The sequence below is a fragment of the Bombina bombina genome, chromosome 3, assembly GCF_027579735.1.
Source record: "Bombina bombina isolate aBomBom1 chromosome 3, aBomBom1.pri, whole genome shotgun sequence".
NCBI lineage: Eukaryota > Metazoa > Chordata > Amphibia > Anura > Bombinatoridae > Bombina > Bombina bombina.
In genome coordinates, this window is record NC_069501.1 from 307,777,861 (window position 1) to 307,802,892 (window position 25,032).

Consider the following 25,032-nt stretch of genomic DNA (forward strand, 5'->3'; position numbering starts at 1 on the left):
ACATTTATAGTACAATGTCCCTTTATAGTACAATGTCCCTTTAAACATACTGTTCTCTAGGTGGGCAATAGGTTTGTGTTTCAGCATAACCAAAACACTCTTAGGGCTCGATGATTGAAAGCTCTCTGGGCTGGCGAGATTACTAATGAATGCTCACCAGTCCTTCTATTTCCCTGGTGGAATGATCTAAATCCATTTTTTACCCTGAAAACAGGGTGTCTCGCTAAGGGGCGTATACTGCATTTTCATATGAAATGTGCACAACAAAATTTGTATTTTACACATTATACAAAACGAATATTTGAACCATTCACACAAAAATAAGCAGGGAAAATTGTTAAGGTGCATCAAAAATCGTAACAAAATTTTACATCAAAAATCATATGTTAAAAAAAGTAAAATTAGTATGTAATTTACACAGGACTAAATCAAATTAAATATGCACAGCGTAAATCGTAATTGTAGTACACTGGGTGTGCAAAAATCACACAGAAATTTGAATTTATAAATACAAAATGCAAAGCGTAATTGTTGTTTTTTCGTAAAATGGGCTAAATATGGGCGTTCCATGGGCGTATTTAAAAATGTCTCACTAATCCCAGCGTAATTCTATAAAGATTTTCGCACTGCAGATATCACAGTTTTTTCTCGCCAACTAAAAGGTGGCGAGCTTTTCTCAAAACAATCCGAACACTTATAACCCCAATAGAAAAACAATATAGGTAAATGTAAGATGCTATAAGAGTAATGTGAGTTATATTGGCTGCAGGATTTTAATTTTAAAAGTGCTCCCCTTGCTCACTTCACACTAAGGAGCGAAGTTTCCCTAACCAGCGAGCTCCAATACTTTTAATAGGAGCCAACTCGCAGGGACTGACCCTTTTTTACGATCATTGCACCGGGGCAGCCCTGCGAGAAAAAGAAGGTTTGAGCTGGCGAAGATTATATCATCGAGCTCTTAGTATTAACCCAGTATAAGTTCATATGTGATAGTTTCCTTTAAACCAAAATATCAAAAGGTCTTTAATAGACATTCTAATGTAATAATACGTTATAAATTTGTTTCAACAACTAATTGTGTATGTACTAATAAAATGCTTTATGAACTACTGCAAAATAATTAAAGGGATATGAAACACAAACATTTTATTTTTTGATTTAGATAGAACATGCAATTTTAAACAACTTTCAAATTCACTTCTGTTACCAATTTCTTTGTTCTCTTGGTATCTTTTGTTGAAAAGCAGAACATACGATAGCCCATTTCTGGAGCACCATATGGCAGCATTCTTTCAAGAATGTTATACATTTGCAACAGCACGAGAGCGCAGCATTATTTCCTGCCATGTAGTGTGCCAGATGCCTACCTAGGTATCTTTTCTAAAGGAATATAATGGGAACTAAGCAAATTTCATAATAGAAGTAAACTGGAAACTTTTTAAAAATTGTATACTCGGTCTGAATCACAAAACAACATTTTGGGGTTTCATATCACTTTAAACACAATTAAACCCATTAAAGAGCAGCACACACACACAGCTACCAGTCACCATGTGTGCTGTGCTCTGGACCAGCATGGTAGTGCACAGATCTATGTCTTTGTATGAGTTAAAGTGGCATTAAACACAAAACACAATTTATAAGCATAGTATTGCCCACCACCCGCTAGTCATGGGTGCCGCTACGTTATTGGTCTTTCGCTACATTCCAGTGCTGACCTGTTTGCACATGTGCAGTAACTCTCCTTGACGATTCTGCAACGTAACCTAAGTTTCATAATGCCAGCACCAATGATCAGATGGAGGTGCATGCAATGTATTTAGTGTTTAGTGCCCCTTTAACCACAGTTACCAGTGAATATTTGTGTAACAAATAAGATCATTACATTATGATATTGGAATGCCCCATATATAAACTGCACATTAACTATGGTATAACAAGGAAGTGCAATACATTTGTTTATGGCTTATTTTACAAAGCATTTCATGATGACAAAATGATGTGTTTAATAGGAAGGACAAAAAAGGTCCACAACATGTGTATATATGTATGTGCCACTCATGCCAAAGTCTCTGTAGCAGTCTGATAAAGTATTAAAGGGACAGTGAACCCAATTTTTTTTCTTGCATTATTCAGATAGAGCATGAAATTTTAAGCAACTTTCAAATTTACTCCTATTATCAATTTTTCTTCGTTCTTTTGCTATCTTTATTTTAAAAGCAGGAATGTAAATCTTAGCAGCCAGCCCATTTTCGGGTTTAGCACCACAGATAGTGCTTGCTTATTTGAGGCTGACATTTATCCACCAATAAGCAAGCATAACCCATGCTCGTATGCATCACATTCCTGCTTTTTAAATAAAGATAGCAAGAGAACAAAGAAAAATTGATAATAGGAGCAAATTAGAAAGTTGCTTAAAATTTCATGCTCTATCTGAATCATGAAAGAAAAAAATATTGTGTTTAGTGTACCTTTAATTAATATCTAAAAAGACCATTCTAGTGAGACAAGGTACCACCTAAGCAAGGAATGCAAAACATAGGAGCCAGCCCATTTTAGGTTCAGCACCCTGGATGGCTTCTTGCTTATTGGTGGCTACATTAGCCACGAATAAGCAAGCGTAACCCAGGTTCTGAATAAAAAAATGGGCTGGCTCCAAAGATTTACATTACTGCTTTTTAAATAAAGACAGAAAGAGAACAAAGAAAAAGTGATAATAGGAGTAAATTAGAAAGTTGATTAAAATTGCATGCTCTGTCTGAATCATGAAAGAAAAAAATTGGGTTTAGTATCCCTTTAATCTATGCACAGATTTTTAATAATTTCAATTGCTGTTCTTTAATAAGCATGTGAGAACATCTTTGAGTGCTATGTCCCTTTAAGTAAACAATAGCAAAACTAGGATTAAAAGTATTTCTTAAATGTTTACATATAAAGCAATGCGGTGCATTTAGGTCAAATGACGAAAATACCACTGAGAGGTGTTTCTCCTATGAAATGTAAATAATTCACTAACTCCGAAACAGGTCAGAAAAACCAGTATAAGCACAAAATCTAAAGAAATATAACATTGCTCTTGCAAAATAAAAGGTCTAGTTAGGGAAATAAGCCTGAAAATATTAATTGTGTTCTCTCTGGTTACAAGAGCATTATTTCATGGTTAAATGTAATCTTCTAACCAAGCAATTCAACAACACAACAAACAAATAATTACAAAAAATAAAAAACATTTGTGAATTGCTCAGTATAGAAGTTATAAATTGAATGTGTTTTTGTATGTATGGTATGTATGAAAAAATAAGCACCATCATCCATTTGCATGTACAGAAAATGATTTAAAAGCATTTAGATTATTACTTTTAGTAAAATTTACTTATAGTTTGCAACATTTGAAAAACATTCCAGGGAAACTTTGCAGCAGAGCCACGCCCATTTACAGTTTGCATAGTCCCTCCCACTCTGATAGACCCTCAAAACATGCTCATTCACTACTAGTAGTATAATTTAGCCATGCTGACTGCTTTAAAGTAATAGGGGAGTCAAACTGAATATTTTATTATTCTGATAGGTCATGTCAATTTTATATTCACTTCTATAGCATTGCACTACTGGTGATTGGTGGCCAAACACATTTATCATTGGCTCACCAGGTGTTCTCAGCTAGCTCCCAGTAGTGCATTTCTGCACTAGAGATGACTTTAACTATGTGTGTAATTCATTTGCAGAGGTTAAACAGATAGTTATATGCAAGCAATAATGTAATAAAACTCATATATAATTAGAGGATTTTCTTTTTTCACTGGTATAGCCTTTAATGCTGGTTAAATCATCAAGCTCTTCCTCACCTCCCTTAAAAAGGACATAAAACCCCATGATTCAGATAAAGCATACATGTGTAAACCACTTTCCAATTTACTTCTATTATCAATTGTCTTTTGTTCGCTTTGTATCCTTTCATGCAGCAATGCACTAATGGAAGCTAGCTGAAAACATAGGCAAGCCAATCACAAGAGGCATATGTGCAGTCACCAATGAGCAGCTAGCTCCTGAACCTACCTAGGTATGCTTTTCAACAGAGGATACCAAGAGAACGAAGCAAATAGAAGTTGGAAAGTTGTTTGCACGAAAGAATGTGGGGTTTTGTGTCCCTTAAATTTTATGCACATGACTGGCATAGGAAGAATACCTTTACAGCAAGTACCTAAATAAGCAAGTAAGGGTTAAATGATTAACCCTTCATTATCAGTATAGCAGGACACAACAAAGCACCCTATTAGACAGTGATATTACCTCAATAGGTTTAACCTGATTACTAATATTTTGGGGCTGCTGGAATGGAAAATATTATATGTAGATATACTGAAGTTGGTTTTTATTTTTTACTTTTGCTAAAACACTATTGAAAGTTTCACAAGTAAGAGGTAGTCATTTTAATTCTTTCCTAGAGCAGTGATTGTGGGCAGTAGGTTAATCGATCCAGAAACGCCCCAGTAAATCTGGATTTTATTAATATGTTTTTTGAATTCCAGTCCCAGCACATGAAGAGCCTGATATCTTAAAGGGGCAGTCTAGTCAAAATTAAACTTTCATGATTCAGATAGGGCATGCAATTTTAAAACAACTTTACAATTTACTTCCATCATCAAATTTGCTTTGTACTCTTGGTATTCTTTGTTGATGCTCAAACCTAGGTAGGCTCATATGCTAATTTCCAAGCCCTTGAAGGCCGCCTCTTTCTCACTGACATTTTAACAATTGTTCACAGCTAGACAGCTCTAGTTCATGTGCGCCATATAGATAACATTGTGCTCACTCCCGCGGTGTTTTTTATGTGTCTGCACTAACTGGCTAAAATGCAAGTCTGTCAAAAGAACTGAAATTAGGGGGCAGTCGGTATCTTCTGCATTTATAAAAGCTGCAAGGTGATTCCGGTTCTGGGGGGAGAGCTTGAGTCAAACTAACCCCTGCTCTTAGCCAGTTGTTGTAGGCCACCTGCCTGACTAGGGCTCTTGCACCTACACCACAGGTGCACAGCTTGGAGTTCCAGAATAAGCCGAGTGGAGCTTGACACGTAATACCGGTGTTTCTGCCATCAGCTGCTTGCTTGGAGGTCCGCTGCAGGAACTGGCCCGGTGGCTATGTACAAAGTTCCTCTGGATAACGAATCGTATGGCGGGGGGCTAACAAGCTGAGCGGCACTGCCCGTGGATGAATCAGATGAGTAAGCTTGCATGATCCCCCTGGTAACCGGCGCTATAGCACTGGATGAAGTCCCAGGAAGCTACCCGGTAAAGACCACAGTAACAAGCAGAGGAGACATTTGGAAAAGTTTTGCAGAGCTGATACAACACTGCTCCCCAATTCCTGGTGCTACCTGATCTGCAGACTGTAAGTAGAAACCCAGGAGCCTATAATTGAGACTGTTTTTGGGAAAAAGCTCTCAGAATCCTTAGAGACGCTTTGCAGCATAGACTCTTAATCAAAAGGCTCTCTCACATAAGTAACTTTTCCTTAAAGTAAACCAAAGGGAAGGGGAAAGAAGACGTTAAGAAAAGAGGAAACAAGAGAGGAAAATCCTCAAAACTAGCCCGTAGCTGTGCTACACTGACTCTCTCATTATTTCACGCTAGGACCTTTAGTTTGGTTACTGCTGTATAAGCTAGAGGTTACACGCCATCATCTCTTCTGAGAACATTTTGACATAGCTTAGCAGTGGGAGATAACTTACTGTTGGAGTGTGCAAGGCTTATATTTGTCCAAACTATGCTATCAAGTTTTTCCTCGGATACACAGCCCAGAGGGTGAAAGAAAGGGGCGCTTGTTTTATAACTGCAAAAAAGCACCCTAATGTAATACCTTTCAAGAAAACAAGAGTTGGACTATTAAGAATATGTCTGATGAATATATCTGCCATAAATGTAAAACACTAATTTTCTAAAAAGCACATTTAACGAATCACCGACACAGTCTTAAACTGCTGTTATAGCAATAGTTGTATGGTTAAATAGAGGATATGTAATCTTGTCACAAAAATATTGTTAATAGCCTTTTTGTTGAACTCCCCTGTTTTGCTTTACATATTGCAACACTGCCATCAGTTGCATAAAAGCACCCTCCTGTAATTAATTAAGTAATTCAGACCTTATCCCCCTTGTCCTAAGATTTAAAGAGGGAGCTGACTGATAAATTCCCAGCATTTTTGGGAAAATACTGGTAGATAACACCTGTTAACTGCACAGAAGAGTTGTTTAATACTATTGTTCTATCTGGTATATCTGTAAATTGGTTCATGCTTATTTCCTGAGAATCACTATAAGGTATACTGAAAAACTAAGTAAACTAAGTAAGGCTAAGTAAACTGGCAATAGATTTTCTAGTAAAAGATCTAAATAATAGCTGCAGTAATATCTTTGAGGTGGAGTAATTCTATTATATATCACTATAGTAAGACATAAGCCACCTATATACCTACATACATATGTCTGATTTGTAGAATATCTTTATTCTAGCGACATAACAGTAGCGTCTTTCTAAAACTCACATATTAGTATACCTGAGTCATATTGTTTGGTGAAATGATTGGTTAGGAAAATCCATGTTTCACTCTTTTTTTTTTTTTGTTATTAAGGACACCTGCACGATTATAACTGATTTGGGCAGAGACAAATTGGTATCATCACACTCACTGCACCCGTACACTGTACCACTGGAATCTAAGGGGTTATGCCCGCCCCCCTTTGCAATTAGATTCCCTTCCTTCACTTTTTTTTTTTTTTTTCCCTTCACATGTATTTAGATTAAAGGCACATGGATAAATACATCACGAATATTAAAGTCAACTCGCCAATCATGCCCCCCAAACAGAAAGACAAAAAAGTACGCACATCTGATGCACACACAGACACTGCAAATGAGTCAATACTGCATAAACTTGATACCCAACCATTAGTTACTCAGATGTCGGATCTGTTTTTGCCACAATTTGAGTTGTTAAAAACTCAAATGACTAACATAATGTCAGAATTTAAACAATTTTCCAATCGACTTACAGAAGTTGAAAACAGGGTATCGGCAAATGAGGACACAATATATAAGCAAGAACAAAATATAGATGAGAACACTAAGGCCTAGATTTGGAGTTTGGCGGTAGAAGGGCTGTTAACGCTCCGCGGGCTTTTTTCTGGCCGCACCATAAATTTAACTCTGGTATCGAGAGTTCAAACAAATGCTGCGTTAGGCTCCAAAAAAGGAGCGTAGAGCATTTTTACCGCAAATGCAACTCTCGATACCAGAGTTGCTTACGGACGCGGCCAGCCTCAAAAACGTGCTCGTGCACGATATCCCCATAAGAAACAATGGGGCTGTTTGAGCTGAAAAAAAACCTAACACCTGCAAAAAAGCAGCGTTCAGCTCCTAACGCAGCCCCATTGTTTCCTATGGGGAAACACTTCCTACGTCTGCACCTAACACTCTAACATGTACCCCGAGTCTAAACACCCCTAGCCTTACACTTATTAACCCCTAATCTGCCGCCCCCGCTATCGCTGACCCCTGCATATTATTTTTAACCCCTAATCTGCCGCTCCGTAAACCACCGCAACCTACGTTATCCCTATGTACCCCTAATCTGCTGCCCTAACATCGCCGACCCCTATATTATATTTATTAACCCCTAATCTGCCCCCCACAACGTCGCCGACACCTGCCTACACTTATTAACCCCTAATCTGCCGAGCGGACCTGAGCGCTACTATAATAAAGTTATTACCCCTAATCCGCCTCACTAACCCTATCATAAATAGTATTAACCCCTAATCTGCCCTCCCTAACATCGCCGACACTTAACTTCAATTATTAACCCCTAATCTGACGACCGGAGCTCACCGCTACTATAATAAATGGATTAACCCCTAAAGCTAAGTCTAACCCTAACACTAACACCCCCCTAAGTTAAATATAATTTACATCTAACGAAATAAATTAACTCTTATTAAATAAATTATTCCTATTTAAAGCTAAATACTTACCTGTAAAATAAACCCTAATATAGCTACAATATAAATTATAATTATATTATAGCTATTTTAGGATTAATATTTATTTTACAGGTAACTTTGTAATTATTTTAACCAGGTACAATAGCTATTAAATAGTTAATAACTATTTAATAGTTACCTAGTTAAAATAATAACAAATTTACCTGTAAAATAAATCCTAACCTAAGATATAATTAAACCTAACACTACCCTATCAATAAATTAATTAAATAAACTACCTACAATTAACCTAACACTACACTATCAATAAATTAATTAAACACAATTGCTACAAATAAATACAATTACATAAACTAGCTAAAGTACAAAAAATAAAAAAGAACTAAGTTACAAAAAATAAAAAAATATTTACAAACATAAGAAAAATATTACAACAATTTTAAACTAATTACACCTACTCTAAGCCCCCTAATAAAATAACAAAGCCCCCCAAAATAAAAAATTCCCTACCCTATTCTAAATTAAAAAAGGTAAAAGCTCTTTTACCTTACCAGCCCTGAACAGGGCCCTTTGCGGGGCATGCCCCAAGAATTTCAGCTCTTTTGCCTGTAAAAAAAAAACATACAATACCCCCCCCCAACATTACAACCCACCACCCACATACCCCTAATCTAACCCAAACCCCCCTTAAATAAACCTAACACTAAGCCCCTGAAAATCTTCCTACCTTGTCTTCACCATCCAGGTTCACCGATCCGTCCTGAAGAGCTCCTCCGATGTCCTGATCCAAGCCCAAGCGGGGGGCTGAAGAGGTCCATGATCCGGTCAAAGTCTTCATCCAAGCGGGGCAGAAGAGGATCTTCCATCCGATTGAAGTCTTCATCCAGGCGGCATCTTCTATGGTCTTCTATCCGGAGCGAAGCGGCAGGATCCTGAAGACCTCCAGCGCGGAACATCCATCCGGCCCGACGACTGAACGACGAATGACTGTTCCTTTAAGGGACGTCATCCAAGATGGCGTCCCTCGAATTCCGATTGGCTGATAGGATTCTATCAGCCAATCGGAATTAAGGTAGGAATTTTCTGATTGGCTGATGGAATCAGCCAATCAGAATCAAGTTCAATCCGATTGGCTGATCCAATCAGCCAATCAGATTAAGCTCGCATTCTATTGGCTGTTCCGATCAGCCAATAGAATGCGAGCTCAATCTGATAGGCTGATTGGATCAGCCAATCGGATTGAACTTGAATCTGATTGGCTGATTCCATCAGCCAATCAGAAAATTCCTACCTTAATTCCGATTGGCTGATAGAATCCTATCAGCCAATCGGAATTCGAGGGACGCCATCTTGGATGACGTCCCTTAAAGGAACAGTCATTCGTCGTTCAGTCGTCGGGCCGGATGGATGTTCCGCGCTGGAGGTCTTCAGGATCCTGCCGCTTCGCTCCGGATAGAAGACCATAGAAGATGCCGCCTGGATGAAGACTTCAATCGGATGGAAGATCCTCTTCTGCCCCGCTTGGATGAAGACTTTGACCGGATCATGGACCTCTTCAGCCCCCCGCTTGGGCTTGGATCAGGACATCGGAGGAGCTCTTCAGGACGGATCGGTGAACCTGGATGGTGAAGACAAGGTAGGAAGATCTTCAGGGGCTTAGTGTTAGGTTTATTTAAGGGGGGTTTGGGTTAGATTAGGGGTATGTGGGTGGTGGGTTGTAATGTTGGGGGGGGGGGGTATTGTATGTTTTTTTTTTACAGGCAAAAGAGCTGAAATTCTTGGGGCATGCCCCGCAAAGGGCCCTGTTCAGGGCTGGTAAGGTAAAAGAGCTTTTACCTTTTTTAATTTAGAATAGGGTAGGGAATTTTTTATTTTGGGGGGCTTTGTTATTTTATTAGGGGGCTTAGAGTAGGTGTAATTAGTTTAAAATTGTTGTAATATTTTTCTTATGTTTGTAAATATTTTTTTATTTTTTGTAACTTAGTTCTTTTTTATTTTTTGTACTTTAGCTAGTTTATGTAATTGTAGTTATTTGTAGCAATTGTATTTAATTAATTTATTGATAGTGTAGTGTTAGGTTAATTGTAGGTAGTTTATTTAATTAATTTATTGATAGGGTAGTGTTAGGTTTAATTATATCTTAGGTTAGGATTTATTTTACAGGTAAATTTGTTATTATTTTAACTAGGTAACTATTAAATAGTTATTAACTATTTAATAGATATTGTACCTGGTTAAAATAATTACAAAGTTACCTGTAAAATAAATATTAATCCTAAAATAGCTATAATATAATTATAATTTATATTGTAGCTATATTAGGATTTATTTTACAGGTAAGTATTTAGCTTTAAATAGGAATAATTTATTTAATAAGAGTTAATTAATTTCGTTAGATGTAAATTATATTTAAGTTAGGGGGGTGTTAGTGTTAGGGTTAGACTTAGCTTTAGGGGTTAATCCATTTATTATAGTAGCGATGAGCTCCGGTCGGCAGATTAGGGGTTAATAATTGAAGTTAGGTGTCGGCGATGTTAGGGAGGGCAGATTAGGGGTTAATACTATTTATTATAGGGTTAGTGAGGCGGATTAGGGGTTAATAACTTTATTATAGTAGCGCTCAGGTCCGCTCGGCAGATTAGGGGTTAATAAGTGTAGGCAGGTGTCGGCGACGTTGAGGGGGGCAGATTAGGGGTTAATAAATATAATATAGGGGTCGGCGGTGTTAGGGGCAGCAGATTAGGGGTACATAGGGATAACGTAGGTGGCGGCGCTTTGCGGTCGGAAGATTAGGGGTTAATTATTTTAAGTAGCTGGCGGCGACGTTGTGGGGGGCAGGTTAGGGGTTAATAAATGTAATACAGGGGTCGGCGGGGTTAGGGGCAGCAGATTAGGGGTACATAAGTATAACGTAGGTGGCGGTCGGCAGATTAGGGGTTAAAAAATTTTAATCGAGTGGCTGCGATGTGGGGGGAGCTCGGTTTAGGGGTACATAGGTAGTTTATGGGTGTTAGTGTACTTTAGGGTACAGTAGTTAAGAGCTTTATGAACCGGCGTTAGCCCAGAAAGCTCTTAACTACTGCTATTTTCCTGCGGCTGGAGTTTTGTCGTTAGATGTCTAACGCTCACTTCAGAAACGACTCTAAATACCAGCGTTAGAAAGATCCCATTGAAAAGATAGGATACGCAATTGACGTAAGGGGATCTGCGGTATGGAAAAGTCGCGGCTGAAAAGTGAGCGTTAGACCCTTTAATCACTGACTCCAAATACCAGCGGGCGGCCAAAACCAGCGTTAGGAGCCTCTAACGCTGGTTTTCACGGCTAACGCCAAACTCCAAATCTAGGCCTAAAACTTTGAAAGTGCTGCAAGCAAAAATACACGAGTTAGAAGATCGCTTGAGACTAAATAATCTTAAAATAATTGGCCTTCCCGATAATGGGGATTATTTATATTTAATCTACTTCTCAAACACAACTCTCCCCCTGGCTGTTGGTATTTCACAAAAAGATTCACCAATACCAGTAGAAAGGGCACATAGGCTGGGGCCAACCAGGGATACTATAAGAGACAAGAATTATAATAGACCAGTGATGGTTAAATATCTTAATTACCAGGACAAGATGAATATTTTAAAACTCTATAGAAAGATGGATAATCTATACATAGGCCAAAGTAAAGTTTTAATATTCCAAGACTATTCCAGTGAGACTGCCTCTAAAAGGAAAGATTTAGCCCCATATTGTACCAAACTGATTAATGCTGGCTTCAAGGCCAGACTTGTTTATCCAGCTAAAGTTGTAATAGAGGAACAAGATGGTAAATGTATCCTCAATAACACGTTAGAAGCCAGGGAATTTTGCAAAAATAAGAAAGTAATCTGGTAGAATCCCAGACACCGATATCTTAAATTAGAAGCATACACGAGTATTATGTGTTTTTTTATTTTTAAACTGTTTGTTAGCCTGCTGAGGCTAAAATTGTCGACGTGTCGTGAGAAGCTTATATTATCAATCCGTCCACAGTCCAAAGGGCCTGTGGGCTGTTTTGTGTTCTTCTTTTTACTTCTTTTCTCTTTTTTTTTTTTTTTTTTTTTCTCCTCCTCTCTCCCTTCCCCCTCCTCGCCCCTATCCGGACATGGCATACTCTTTGTCTTTTTATCCATATTTTTGATATTTTAGTACAATGATAGACAAATTCAAATGTCTTTCTTGGAACGTTGGTGGAGTAACATCTCCTAGCAAAAGAAAAATAATTATCAAACAACTCGCTAGATATAAACCAGATGTTGTTTGGTTGCAGGAGACGCACTTAAAGAAAGCAGAGATGGAGAAGTTTAAGTGTAAATGGATAGGAAAGGTTATTGCCTCAGATTGTTCCAGGAGGAGGAAAGGGGTTGCTTTTCTCATCAACAAAAATTTACAATATAACATTCAGAACATTCAAATTGATCCACAAGACAGGTGGTTAATCTTACATATTGAGATTGCTGGGGTCTGCTATGTATTGGGTAATATTTATGGGCCTAATAATGTAGACCAGGCTTTCTGGGATGATATTACCATTAAACTATCGCCTAACTTAGATCAGAATATTATAGTGGCAGGTGATTTTAATTTAACTCCTATGCCTTCTCTTGATAGATTTTCACCCAAGCAGTATACCTCTCCTCCCCAAAAACCTCGCCTATTTCGTCAGATTTGTAAAAATCTTAAACTCCATGACATCTGGCGTATCCAACACCCCAACACTAAATCATATACGTGCAAATCTAAATCTCACAGATCCTTCTCTCGGATTGATTTTTTTTTTAATTTCTAGTCCTCTTCTTAAAGCTAGAATTAAGGCTCAGATAAATGATATCGCGGTTACTGATCACGCTATAATCTCCCTTGAAATTGAACTTCGACCCCCCTCGGTAGAAGTAACAAACAATTTTTATTTTCCAAAATATCTAATAAATAACATTCCATTCCAACACTGGCTACGCCACAAATGGCAAAAATATAGCACTGATAATTATCTTTATTTAGATAAACCAGAAATTTTCTGGGAAGCCGCAAAGGCATTTTTTAGAGGGCAGATTAAAGCCTATATGATTATAGCCAAAAAGAAATATAGAGCACGCGAACTGCAGTTAGCAAATACAGTCACAAACACCTATAGAAATTATGTAAATACTCCGCTAAAAAAATTATGGGATAAATATAACCTAGCCAGGCAAGACAGGCACCTTTTTTTAAAATCCAAATTGACTAATGAAGTAATGAGAATGAACGCCCTTTATACTGGACACTATGGTAAATCGGCTAAATATCTTGCCAGACTTGATAAGGTCAGGAAAAAGAATAATATGATTGAGCAGATCGTAGTGGGTATTAAGAATTATACAGCGTTGGCGGATATTAAAAGCGTGTTTTTTAATTATTACCAAAAGATTTACGCAGCTAAAACAATTGACCCAGAGGACAACGTGATGTTTTGGAACAATATCACATGTCCAGTAGTTTCCTCTGAATCTTCCCATAACAACAACAATGGAAGTTACAAAAGCTATAGAAGAAGCTAAACTTGGCAAGGCCCCAGGCCCAGACCAACTACCTGCCGAGTTTTATAGACTGCTTAAAGATGAGATTGCTTCTATTCTTACCATGCTGTTTAATGAGTACTATGTTAAAAAAAAGTCATGTCTAGATTCTTCTCAGCGTCAATTATCACTCTTATACTTAAAAAGAACAAAGACCCATCAGACCCTGGATCATACAGACGGATTTCTCTATTAAACGTAGATTATAAATTACTTACAACTATTATTGCTAACAGACTTAAAAACTTATTACAGGAAATTATCAATCCAGATCAGTCGGGTTTTATGATGGGTAGATCCCCTACAAAAAATATTCGTAGAACATATATGATCCTTGAACATTTATGGAATAAATTGCATAGAGATAAAGTAACATGTAAACAGGACTTTGCTATGGTGCTGATTGACGCTGAGAAGGCTTTTGATTCTATTATCTGGCAACACCTCTACAACTCTTTGTCCAACTTTGGCTTCTCTGGGAATATAACTCATTTTGTCAAATCCATATATAATTTCCCTATTTCTACTATCTTGGTCAATGGTTGCCAAACTCCGTTTCTTAAATTAGAAAAAAGGACACGACAAGGTTGTCCACTCTCTCCCCTTCTCTTCAATATTGCCATAGAACCTATGGCAATATATCTCCGACAAGAAATTTCGGGAATAAACTTAGGATCGCAAGTCTGTGTTCTCTCACTATATGCCGATGACCTATTACTGTACTTTAAAAACACTAAAAGAAATATGCCAAAAGCACTTGAAATACTAGAACAGTTCAGTTTAATTTCAGGCTATAAAGTGAATGCTCTCAAATCAGAGATACTATGGATTCACAAACATAAAGGAGAGTTTTAGGCAACATAATTTCAGAGAAGTGGACAGCTTTAGATACCTAGGGATCCAATTGCATAAAGACCCTAAGCTATGGTACAAACTTAATTATACAGCATTCTTTTCTAATATTACACACAGATTACATTGTTGGAGTCTTTTTCCACTTTCATTAACCGCTAAGATAATGCTTATTAAATCTATTCTTTTTCCTCAGTTACTATATATTATGAATAATTTGCCGCTATTTATTCAGAACAAAGATATTAAGTTCTTTAACCGAGTATGTGCGGATCTTATTTGGAATAAAAGTAGACATATGCTTTCTATAAGAAAGCTCTCTCAATCTAAGGAGTTTGGAGGTCTTGCATTTCCGGACATTAAGACATACAATATAGCTATTCTTGCACGATTTGGAGTAGATTGGCTACTTTCCTCCGATTACTTAACAAATAGTAAAGCGGAGGAGAAGCTTATAAATCCTTTTTCCCTCATAGCGGCTTTACATTGCCCCCATATGCGACTTCCCGGAAAAATCAAAACATTGGTTAGTATCTACAATATTGTTAAAGCATGGCAGTAACTCTGTTCTCGATTAAAGATTAACTTCCACGTATCCACTTTTCTTCCTATTAGAGGTAACCCGGAGTTTCAGCCGGGGCTCCAATATGCAATATATAATAGCTGGGCCAGCAAGGGCCTAACTTCGATAGCACAATTACTAGATGATGGACTTGGGGTGCGCACCTTCGAGAATATTGCTATACAGTATAATCTCTCGAACAAATCTTTTTATGCATATCTCCAGATTCGTCATTTTATACAGGAAAAGATGCAGATGGGGCCCTGGTCGGGGAAATATGATAGAGTCGGTGACTATATTAATCTATACAGTCAGGGGAATCATTCAATCTCGCTATTATACAAAATCTTGCTCGCAAAACAAGGCCAGTTAATTATGGAACAGTGTCTATCATACTGGACTAAACATTTTGACGAAATGGGTGGTGAAACAATCAGTAAAAGCATCAAATGGGTGAGCGATGCGCTCCTTCCCTTCTCCTGGAAGGAATCTCATCTAAAACTTCTTAATAACGCATATATTTCACCTAAAAGACTTGCTCGTTGGTCATCAGAACTGCAAGGCCATTGCTATAAATGTCAATTTCCTACAGCGAATCTACTTCATTGTTTCTGGTATTGTCCAAAAATAAACCAGCTATGGCGTAAAGTAAACCACTGGTTAAATAAGAGTACAAAGGAGCACTTTTTCTTTGATCCAAAAACTATATTTTTTCTGGCATCGGATTCAGTATCCCATAATCTAGTTAATACTATTATTTTAATAGTAAGGAATTTGATTCTGAAAAATTGGAAAAGCAATAAACCTCTCCCTTTTAGCTTATTCTCACAAGCGGTCAAAGCACAGATTATGTTTGAGCAATATAATGTGTGTAGTACATGTGATAAGCAAATACAACGTTTCTTTAACAAATGGTTGAAAATAATAAAGACTTATCCGCTTCCCACACAATATATACTCACCAAATCATTTCAGAAATCCGTATACTTTGAAGGTCTAATCTTACGTAACATATTTCCAGTATCATGGTACTAATAATATATCTTAGAGGGTGGAGGGGGACGATGGAGTAGAGAGCATTTTTTTTTTTCTTTCTTTTCTTTTTTTTTTTTTCCTTTCCTTTCCCCCCTTTTCTTTCTTCTTTTTTCTTTTTCTCTTCTTTATTTTAGGATTTATATACGAAAAAATGTGTCAGCAATGCACTAAGAATCTATAAATATACGGATGCTTACTATGTTTGTTAAGATATATATAACCGTTTCTTTTTATTTTGTATATCCTCTGTAACCGTGTACTTTGTTTTTCATCGCTGACCTTAAAATAAATTATTTAAATAAATAAGAAATAAGGGGGCAGTCTGTAGAAGCTTAGATATAAGGTAATCTCAGTGTTAAAAGTGTATTAATATAACAGTGTTGGTTATGCAAAACTGGGGAATGGGTAATAAAGGGATTATGTTTCTTTTTAAACAATAAAAATATTCAATAGACAGTCCCTTTAAGTCCCCACTAAGCAAAGCCTCAATGAACAAATGGGGGAAATTACACATGTTTCAATTTGTGCAAAACTATTGAGATGCCTGGTTTTATCACCAATTATCTCCTACCCCCCATGGTCAACATAACAGAAGATCACAGATAAATTTTCAGAAAAAAAACAACAACTTACATACAGTTAGCTATGAGTAATTGAGAGCCACAGTGACATCTGTGGTGGGAGTACTGCACAAATATTATTAAACTAAATACATGGGACAGCAGAGACAGTAAGGCAAAAAAAAGTGACTGGCCGTGAAAAACAGAACTGTTGGCAATTGAAGTATAGTCCAGGAATGAACCTCTTTTGTTTCCTTGTGGTGGTCAGAGGCCTTGTGCATGATACTTGTATTATGCACTACATGTCTCCAGTGCTGCTGATATGGCTAAACTTTGTTTCTCATTCAACTAGTTTGTTTTCACTAAAGTCAACTTCTTATTTATTTCATTACACATGCATCTTTCTATTCATTTTACAATTATTATTTTTTTTAATCTAAATTTTCAGTAAATCACATCTTGTAAGCATTCAGTAGATGTCTAGCATATCAAATCCTATGCTATAAACGACATTTTGGTCATTATTCCGTGGGCAAACTGGTTAAAAGAAGAAGATCAAAGAGATTTTTTACCCTTATTGCATAAAAGGGTACTTTTTTAAAACATACTGAATAAAAAAAATGTGTTTTGTTTTTTAATAATTGTTGAGAATTTTACTCATACAACAAAAACAAACTGTGGGAGTTTCCCTATCAGTCACTGATCATTGTATACAGACTATATTTGTCCATGCCAAATACAAATAGGCGTTCTATACAGAGGGTTTATTTTCTGTAAATGTGCATCAAAATGAGACAGCAAAGTTTATTCCCATTTTAAGAATATCCATTGCCTATTCAAAACTATCAAGAACAGCACACATGCTATGAATGGGAGTATTCACCTTGCAAATAGTCTTAATTGGGGCCAGGTTGAATTCCAGTTACATTTTATACAGAGCAACTTGTTGTGTGGTTATGCATTTTAAATCAGAGGTGTATAAAAAAATAGCTCCATTAAAACACTAGTGACTTGTTTAATACTGACATTTAGCAATCATGTGAAGGTATGTGGTTGTATGCCCTATGTGCAACAGTTAAAGTACATTTTCTATGTATGCATAGTATATACCAGCAATTAACTGCTACATTGCAAAATATTTCTATAACAAAATATTTTAAAGCAACATTCCAGTCAAAAATGCACATAGATTAAAGTGATGGTAAAATTTCCCCTTTTTAAAAACAGATACGGAATGTTAGTGATATTTTAGATGAAGTTTAATTCATCAGTTGTAATAAAGTTGCGCTATAACTTGTTTTTTTAATATAGATATGAAATTCAAATTCCCTGTGCTCCGCCACTCACTTCAGTCAAGTTTTCTGTGAGCTAACTGTTTGGACAATGGTTCAATCAGCACACTCCCCTTTGGGTGTCTTTTGTTGTAGCTACAGCACTGATTGGAGATCAATTCAAACCTTTAGCTCACAGAAAAGTAAGTTAGAGCGCAACTTAATTACAACTGATGAATGAATCTCCATCTAAAATATCACTAACTTTCCAGAACTATTTTTATAAAGGGAAGAGTTTACTGTCACTTTAATAACATTGTTGAATAGAAACATATTTGCAATATACATGTATTGGCGAAAAAGCTTCTAGTAAAGTTATCACTGTTTAAGTGTTAGTATTTTTCTCTGCATGTGAAGCATAGCAAGATATTCTCTATGCACCATTATTTTAAACACAGCACTTGCTCAGAGAGCCAGCGGGGCTTGTATCATGTTTGCAATGATGCAAATTGAGTCATTACCAGCACCTTAGGCTCTAAGCAAGTGCCTTTCAAAACCATTTAAAATGCCTTCATTTTGTTAGCAAAATGTACATTGTCTTGCAGTATAGTGATGCACCATTAGAAAAGCCACCCGAGAATAATTATTATATTTCATTCATCCAATGCTCCTGCACTGATTAAGCAACCACTGTCCAGCATGTTGCATGTTCTGAATTCTGCAAGACATACTTCAGATTCTTTATGGGCACTCACTCAGCCACCCATCCCTTAAATACAGAACACTTATAAGTTACACATGCTGCAGGGAGGAATATAATAGTGCTGTCCAGAAACACAATACATGTTCCTCCCTGCAAACCCTGCAGCATGTGTAACTCATAAGTGTCCAGGAAAACATGGCTGAGGTGGCAACCTAGGGTCTATAGAAACAGTAAGCACTTTGTGATTGCAAAATTTTTCAAATATCATGTAATAAATGAACATACTGTGGGAGTATAAATGTTTTTTTGTAATGCTTTAACACCGTGTTTGCGTCAATTGTTTTTCAATAGCCAATCTACTAGTGTTTGATTCCGGTTAAATACAAAGGCAATATCCTGCTTGGAAGCAGCAAGCATTAAAGCTCCTGAACAGAACAAAGCCAATAAACCAATCAGGCGCAGCAGCCACACATAGCTACCAATCACTAGTGTCAGTAATGCAAAAAATAACATAATAATGAATTAATTAACGCCCTATCACTACGCCCATATAATTTTAGGGAGTTCCAGTTAAAATATGGAGTGTTAACAGCGGACAAGTTTTACTTCTTTCTGGCAAAACATTACCTGTTGCAAATGATAGGCAAAGAGCCAAGAATTGTTCATAAGCATGCGATTTTAGATTGTCCAAGAGTCAAAAAGGGTCTATTGTCCCTTTTATATGGCATATTGCAAACTCCAGAGATGGAGAGAGTTATTGTAGTGTATACTAATAAGTGGGTTAAATATAACCTCAGTACAAGTGAGATTATTTCTAAGAGTTTTGGAGTTATCAAGAATATTACGAAGTCAGCTAAACTTAGGGACTCCCATTTTAGATTAATACATTTTGATTATGTTACACCAAGGAGGGCACAAAAATGGAATAATTTAATAGATAATAAGTGCGTAAAATGTGGGGCGGCAGATCCATCTATAATTCATTTGGTGTTTGAATGTCCCAGGATTAGACATTTGTGGGGTAAAATTGAGTTCTTTTTATCTGTGGTAATAAGGAAGAAGATTCAATTAACGTGAGAAAACTCAATCTTCTTAAATAAGGAGGTAAATTGGGGGGTAAACACTAGATTTATTCAATGGGTTATAATTTTAACGAGATCTTTAATCTATGTAAATTGGATCAACAATAAGATTCCTTCTATGGGAGCATTAAAAAAAATGTTAGTCAAATAAGTATACCTGGAGGCTTATGATACCAAACTTTATAGCAAAGGAAATATCTTGATTTATAAGAACATATAGCTGAAATTTATTAAGCATATGGGGGAAGATGTTTTGCTAAATATATCACAGATAATTCCATTATCTCTGATGGGAGTGGGGAAGGGGTGGTGTAGTTTTTCACCCCCCTTTCCCCTTTTTTTCTGGAGGCTGGGGGGGGGGGAGAGAGGGGTTGGGAGTAGACAAGTCATTTAAAAGGAATTTGTATGCATCTAGAATAATAATTAAAGGGACACTCAGGTTAAATTAAATTTTCATGATTCAGATACAGTATGTAATTTTAAACAACTTTCCAATTTACTTCCATTAAAAAAAATGTGCACAGTCTTTAATATTTACACTTTTTGAGTCACCAGATCCTACTGAGCATGTGCAAGAATTCACAGACTATACGTATATGCATTTGTGATTGGCTGATTGCTGTCACATGGTACAGGGGGAGTGGAAATATACATAACTTTGAAATTTGTTATAAAAAAAATCTACTACTCATTTGAAGTTCAGGCTAAGTGCTATTGCATTGTCTTGTTATCTTGCATTTGTTGATTATACAAATCTAATGTGTTGACTGGTTTAATTAGAGGAAATGAGAGTGAAGTAGGGGCAGGATTTGGTAATTATTTGGTAATTATAAGTATGTGATAGAGAAGTAACGAGTGGTTGCAATAATATTGTATTTGACACTCTTTGCTTACTTTTCTGCTTTGCTGTATATTTTATATGGTTTTTCAATAAAGAAATGTAAAAAAAAACAAAAAAAAACATAATGAATTAGACCATGTCACTGTCTAATAATCAACTTTCCAATTTACTTATTTTATCAAATTTGCTTTATTTTCTTGGTATCCTTTGTTGGAAGAGCATCAATGTATTCTTGGGAGCTAGCTGAACACATCTGATGAGCCAATAACTAGAGGCCTATATGTGAAGCCACCAATCAGCAGCTAGCTCCTTGTACTGCTCCTAACACAAAGGCTATGAAGAGAAGGAAGCAAATAAGAAAATAGAAGCAAATTGGGAGGTTGTTTAAAATTGTATGCCCCATCTCAATCATGAAGACACTGATCCCAAATATTTTCTTTCGTGATTCAGATAGAGCATGCAATTTTAAGCAACTTTCAAATTTACACCTATTATCAATTTTTCTTTGTTCTCTTGCTTTCTTTATTTGAAAAGGAAGGCATCTAAGCTATTTTTTTGGTTCAGTCCCATGGAAAGCACCTTTTTATTGGTGGGTGAATTTATCCACCAATCAGCAAGAACAACCCAGTTTGTTCACCATAAATGGGCCGGCATCTAAACTTACATTCTTGCATTTCAAATAAAGTTACCAAGAGAATGAAGACAATTTGATAATAGGAGTCAATTAGAAAGTTGCTTAAAATTGCATGCTCTATCTGAATCACAAAAGAAAAAAAATTGGGTTCAGTGTCCCTTTAACCCCTTAATGACAGAGGACGTACCTTTTGAAGTGCTGGGAGCGATCATGATCGCTTCCAGCTGCTTACAAGGGATTGTAGTGATGTCTCAATATTGAGACATCACTGCAATCCCCTATATTACCCACCGATGCAGAAAGGGCCACTCTGTGGCCCTCTCTGCATCGGCCATTGATGGCTAAACATTTGTTCACGTTGGTGGGTGGGAGCAGCTTCCATCGGCACTGATTGCCGTTGTAATATATTGCCTCTCTTACCGATCTTGTCGGCGATTGTGGGCTGGTGCGGCCGGGGGGGGCGGTGTGTGCGCGTGTGCGCGCGTGCACGCAAAATGTGCATAAAAAAAAAAAAAAAACAATACAGATGAATGCTGATCTCTGTATTTTAGTAAGGGATCTGGGAGGGATGTAGATTGTTGAGGGGGGCCAGCTACACTACAGAAAACAAATGCTTTACATAAAAAAGTTAAAAAACAAACAAATTTGGGGGGCAAATTGGGTACTGGCAGACAGCTGCCAGTACCCAAGATGGAGGCATATATGTAGAGGGGGTCCAGGGGAGTGTTAGAGAAATGTATGGGGGGTTCAGGGAGGTTGTGGGGTAAGGGGGGATCCATCACTGCAGACAGTATAAAAAAAAAAAAAAAAGCTTTTTATTTCAGTACTGGCAGACTTTCTGCCAGTACTTAAGATGGCGGTGACAATTGTGAGGTGGGGGAGGGAAGAGAGCTGTTTGAGGGGGGTCAGGGGGGATCAGGGGGTGGGATGTGTCAGGTGGGAGGCTGATCTCTACAATAGAGCTAAAAATTAACCCTACAAGCTACCTAATTAACCCCTAACTGCTGGGCATATTACAAGTGTGCTGCGCAGCAGCATTTAACGGCCTTATTATTACCAAAAAGCAACGCCAAAGCCATATATGTCTGCTATTTCTGAACAAAGGGGATCCTAGAGAAGTATTTACAACCATTTGTGCCATAATAGCACAAGCTGTTTGTAAATAATTTCAGTGAGAAACCTAAAATTGTGATAAATTTAACAGTCTTTTTTTTATTTGATCGTATTTGGCGGTGAAATGGTGGCATGAAATATACCAAAATGGGCCTAGATCAATAATTTGGGTTGTCTACTACACTACACTACACTACAATTAAACCTAAAAGCTCCCTACAAGCTACCTAATTAACCCCTTCACTGCTGGGCATAATACACACGTGGTGTGCAGCGGCATTTAGCGGCTTTCTAATTACCAAAAAGCAACGCCAAAGCCATATATGTCTGCTATTTCTGAACAAAGGGGATCCCAGAAAGGTTTTTACAACCATGTATGCCATAATTGCATAAGTTGTTTGTAAATAAATTCAGCGAGAAACCTAAAGTTTGTGAAAAAATTTGTGAAAAAGTAAACAATTTATTTTATTTGATCGCATTTGGCAGTGAAATGGTGGCATGAAATATACCAAAATGGGCCTAGATCAATACTTTGGGATGTCTTCTAAAAATAATATATACATGTCAATGGATATTCAGGGATTCCAGACAGATATCAGTGTTCCAATGTAACTAGCGCTAATTTTGAAAAAAAAGTGGTTTGGAAATAGCAAAGTGCTACTTGTACTTATTGCCCTATAGCTTGCAAAAAAAGCAAAGAACATGTAAACATTGGGTATTTCTAAACTCAGGACAAAATTTAGAAACTATTTAGCATATGTTTTTTTTTGGTGGTTGTAGATGTGTAACAGATTTTGGGGGTCAAAGTTAGAAAAAGTGTGTTTTTTTCAATTTTTTCCTCATATTTTATATATTTTTTTATAGTAAATTATAAGATATGATGAAAATAATGGTATCTTTAGAAAGTCCATTTAATGGCGAGAAAAACGGTATATAATGTGTGTGGGTACAGTAAATGAGTAAGAGGAAAATTACAGCTAAACACAAACACTGCAGAAATGTAAAAATAGCCATTGTCATTAAGGGTAAGAAAATTGAAAAATGGTCCGGTCATTAAGGGGTTAATGTTTCATTTTAAAGGTACTTTACTGATCCTTTAAATAAAGCGCCAAACTATTTTGATTTAATTTCAAAAGTTTTTCTGTTATATGTAATAGTTTCCAGCCCATAATCATGCCATTAAATGATTGCAGTTTAATAAAGTTAACCCCCCTTAACAGTTCTAGTATTTACTAAACTGCAGTAGAACATTGCAGATCACCTTGCAGCAATGGGGAAAATCCAGCAGGAACAAATAATTATTTTGATGTGTGTAATTTTTTTTTTTTTTTAACACAGTATGTGGTTAAAATGTTGGTCAGATTATAATAAAAAAAAATGTATAGTTCTGAAGTGTAACCCAATCCAATGCAAACCTGGGCACATTATTAACACAAAAATAAATATTCCATATGGTTAAAGATTTCTACATTTTCAAGGACATGTCCAATTAGACCAATGGTGGTAATGTATCACTGCAGTGACCGGAAATGTGCTAGACATAGATACAGCAGGAAAAAAAAAACTCCTCTTACCCAAATCACAAATGCACTGTATTATATGTCATTCATCTAACTACATCAGCCTTTTTATGATACAAGAAGAGAAAACCTGGTCTCTCTAATAAGCCATCAAAATGAGGTTTTCTCGTAGCTAAAGCACATTTTAGTGGAGCTATTCTATTAAAGACGCACACATACAAATGCAAGATGATTAACAAGCGCACAGGTCATGCATCTTGTAGATTTCCACCCCTTATGTACTTTGACCATATTGCTGTTCATTACAACATTCTGCCAACCTGCACAAATGTGGAGATAGGAGAAAGAAATCCAACCCGTCCTACTACCCTGCAGCCCACACAGTCATAAAGGTTTAACCACAAATTAGCAGCTGCTCCACTAAAATGCAAGATTTTTTTTATCATCCAGACCTGCTCATCAAGAACATAACACTCAATACAGAGTATTTTGCCAAATGCCCATAAGGAAGGAGCCTAATCCATGCAAACTGTACAGGTACTTAAATTGTGCCAAAGCTGATTTAACCCATGGTTACCTATGCTTGCAATTGTTCAACGTTTTCTGGCAGCTAAAGGGTTAATAGTGCTGGAATGCATATCAGATCCTTACCTGTGGCCCCTGTGGACACCTTAATGCTCTGTTGAGGTGATTTCACTGGCCCTTCCGCCATCTTCAGGTTTCCAATATGTTTTGGATTTGACCTCCTTCTTGATTAACCCTTTGCAGCACACCTGCCGCTGTGTGCACTATCCCTCCTTAGGCTGCACAGCGATGCAACCACCTCACTCTCCCATCCCTCACATCTAGCAGTGGGGGAGCTGAAATGACAGCACAAGAGACACAACATGTATGACAGCTTCTAGCAGAAAGCCATGCCGCAGCAGCACAGCTGACAGAGGGGAGGGTGGAGGAGCCCAGCTCAAGGAGGAGGAGAGCAGGGGGCTGGGCTGGGCTGCTGCTGGGCAAAGCTCTCCTGGCCACAGGCAGATTGCTTGCTGGCAACTGATTAATCTGGTTTACCTGTGACTGCTGTTTTGGATATGCAGATTCATTGGAACACACACTATAATGGTTCCCATTTTACAGTTTGGATATTACGCATTTTTCTGTGTTGCTTCAAAGGGGGATGTTTTAATAGATATGACGTTTTTTTTGTTTGACTTTTTCACCCGTTCGTTGTGATCACCAACATTTGTTTCATGTTTGTGGAGGCTGACCTATCATTGCGTCTCTG

General features: G+C 37.2%; 1 protein-coding gene across 2 annotated transcripts in view; it reads right to left on the reverse strand.

The window, feature by feature from the left end:
- The window catches only part of MAP7D2 (MAP7 domain containing 2), a 492,885-nt gene extending 468,184 nt beyond the window's left edge, over positions 1-24,701 (reverse strand). For both annotated transcript variants that reach the window (XM_053706406.1, XM_053706403.1), the window contains exon 1: positions 24,408-24,701. In XM_053706406.1, the coding sequence (XP_053562381.1) occupies positions 24,408-24,468 (61 nt within the window). In that variant the 5' untranslated portion in view covers positions 24,469-24,701. The remainder of the gene's footprint in view (positions 1-24,407) is intronic.
- Positions 24,702-25,032: the final 331 nt, after the last annotated feature.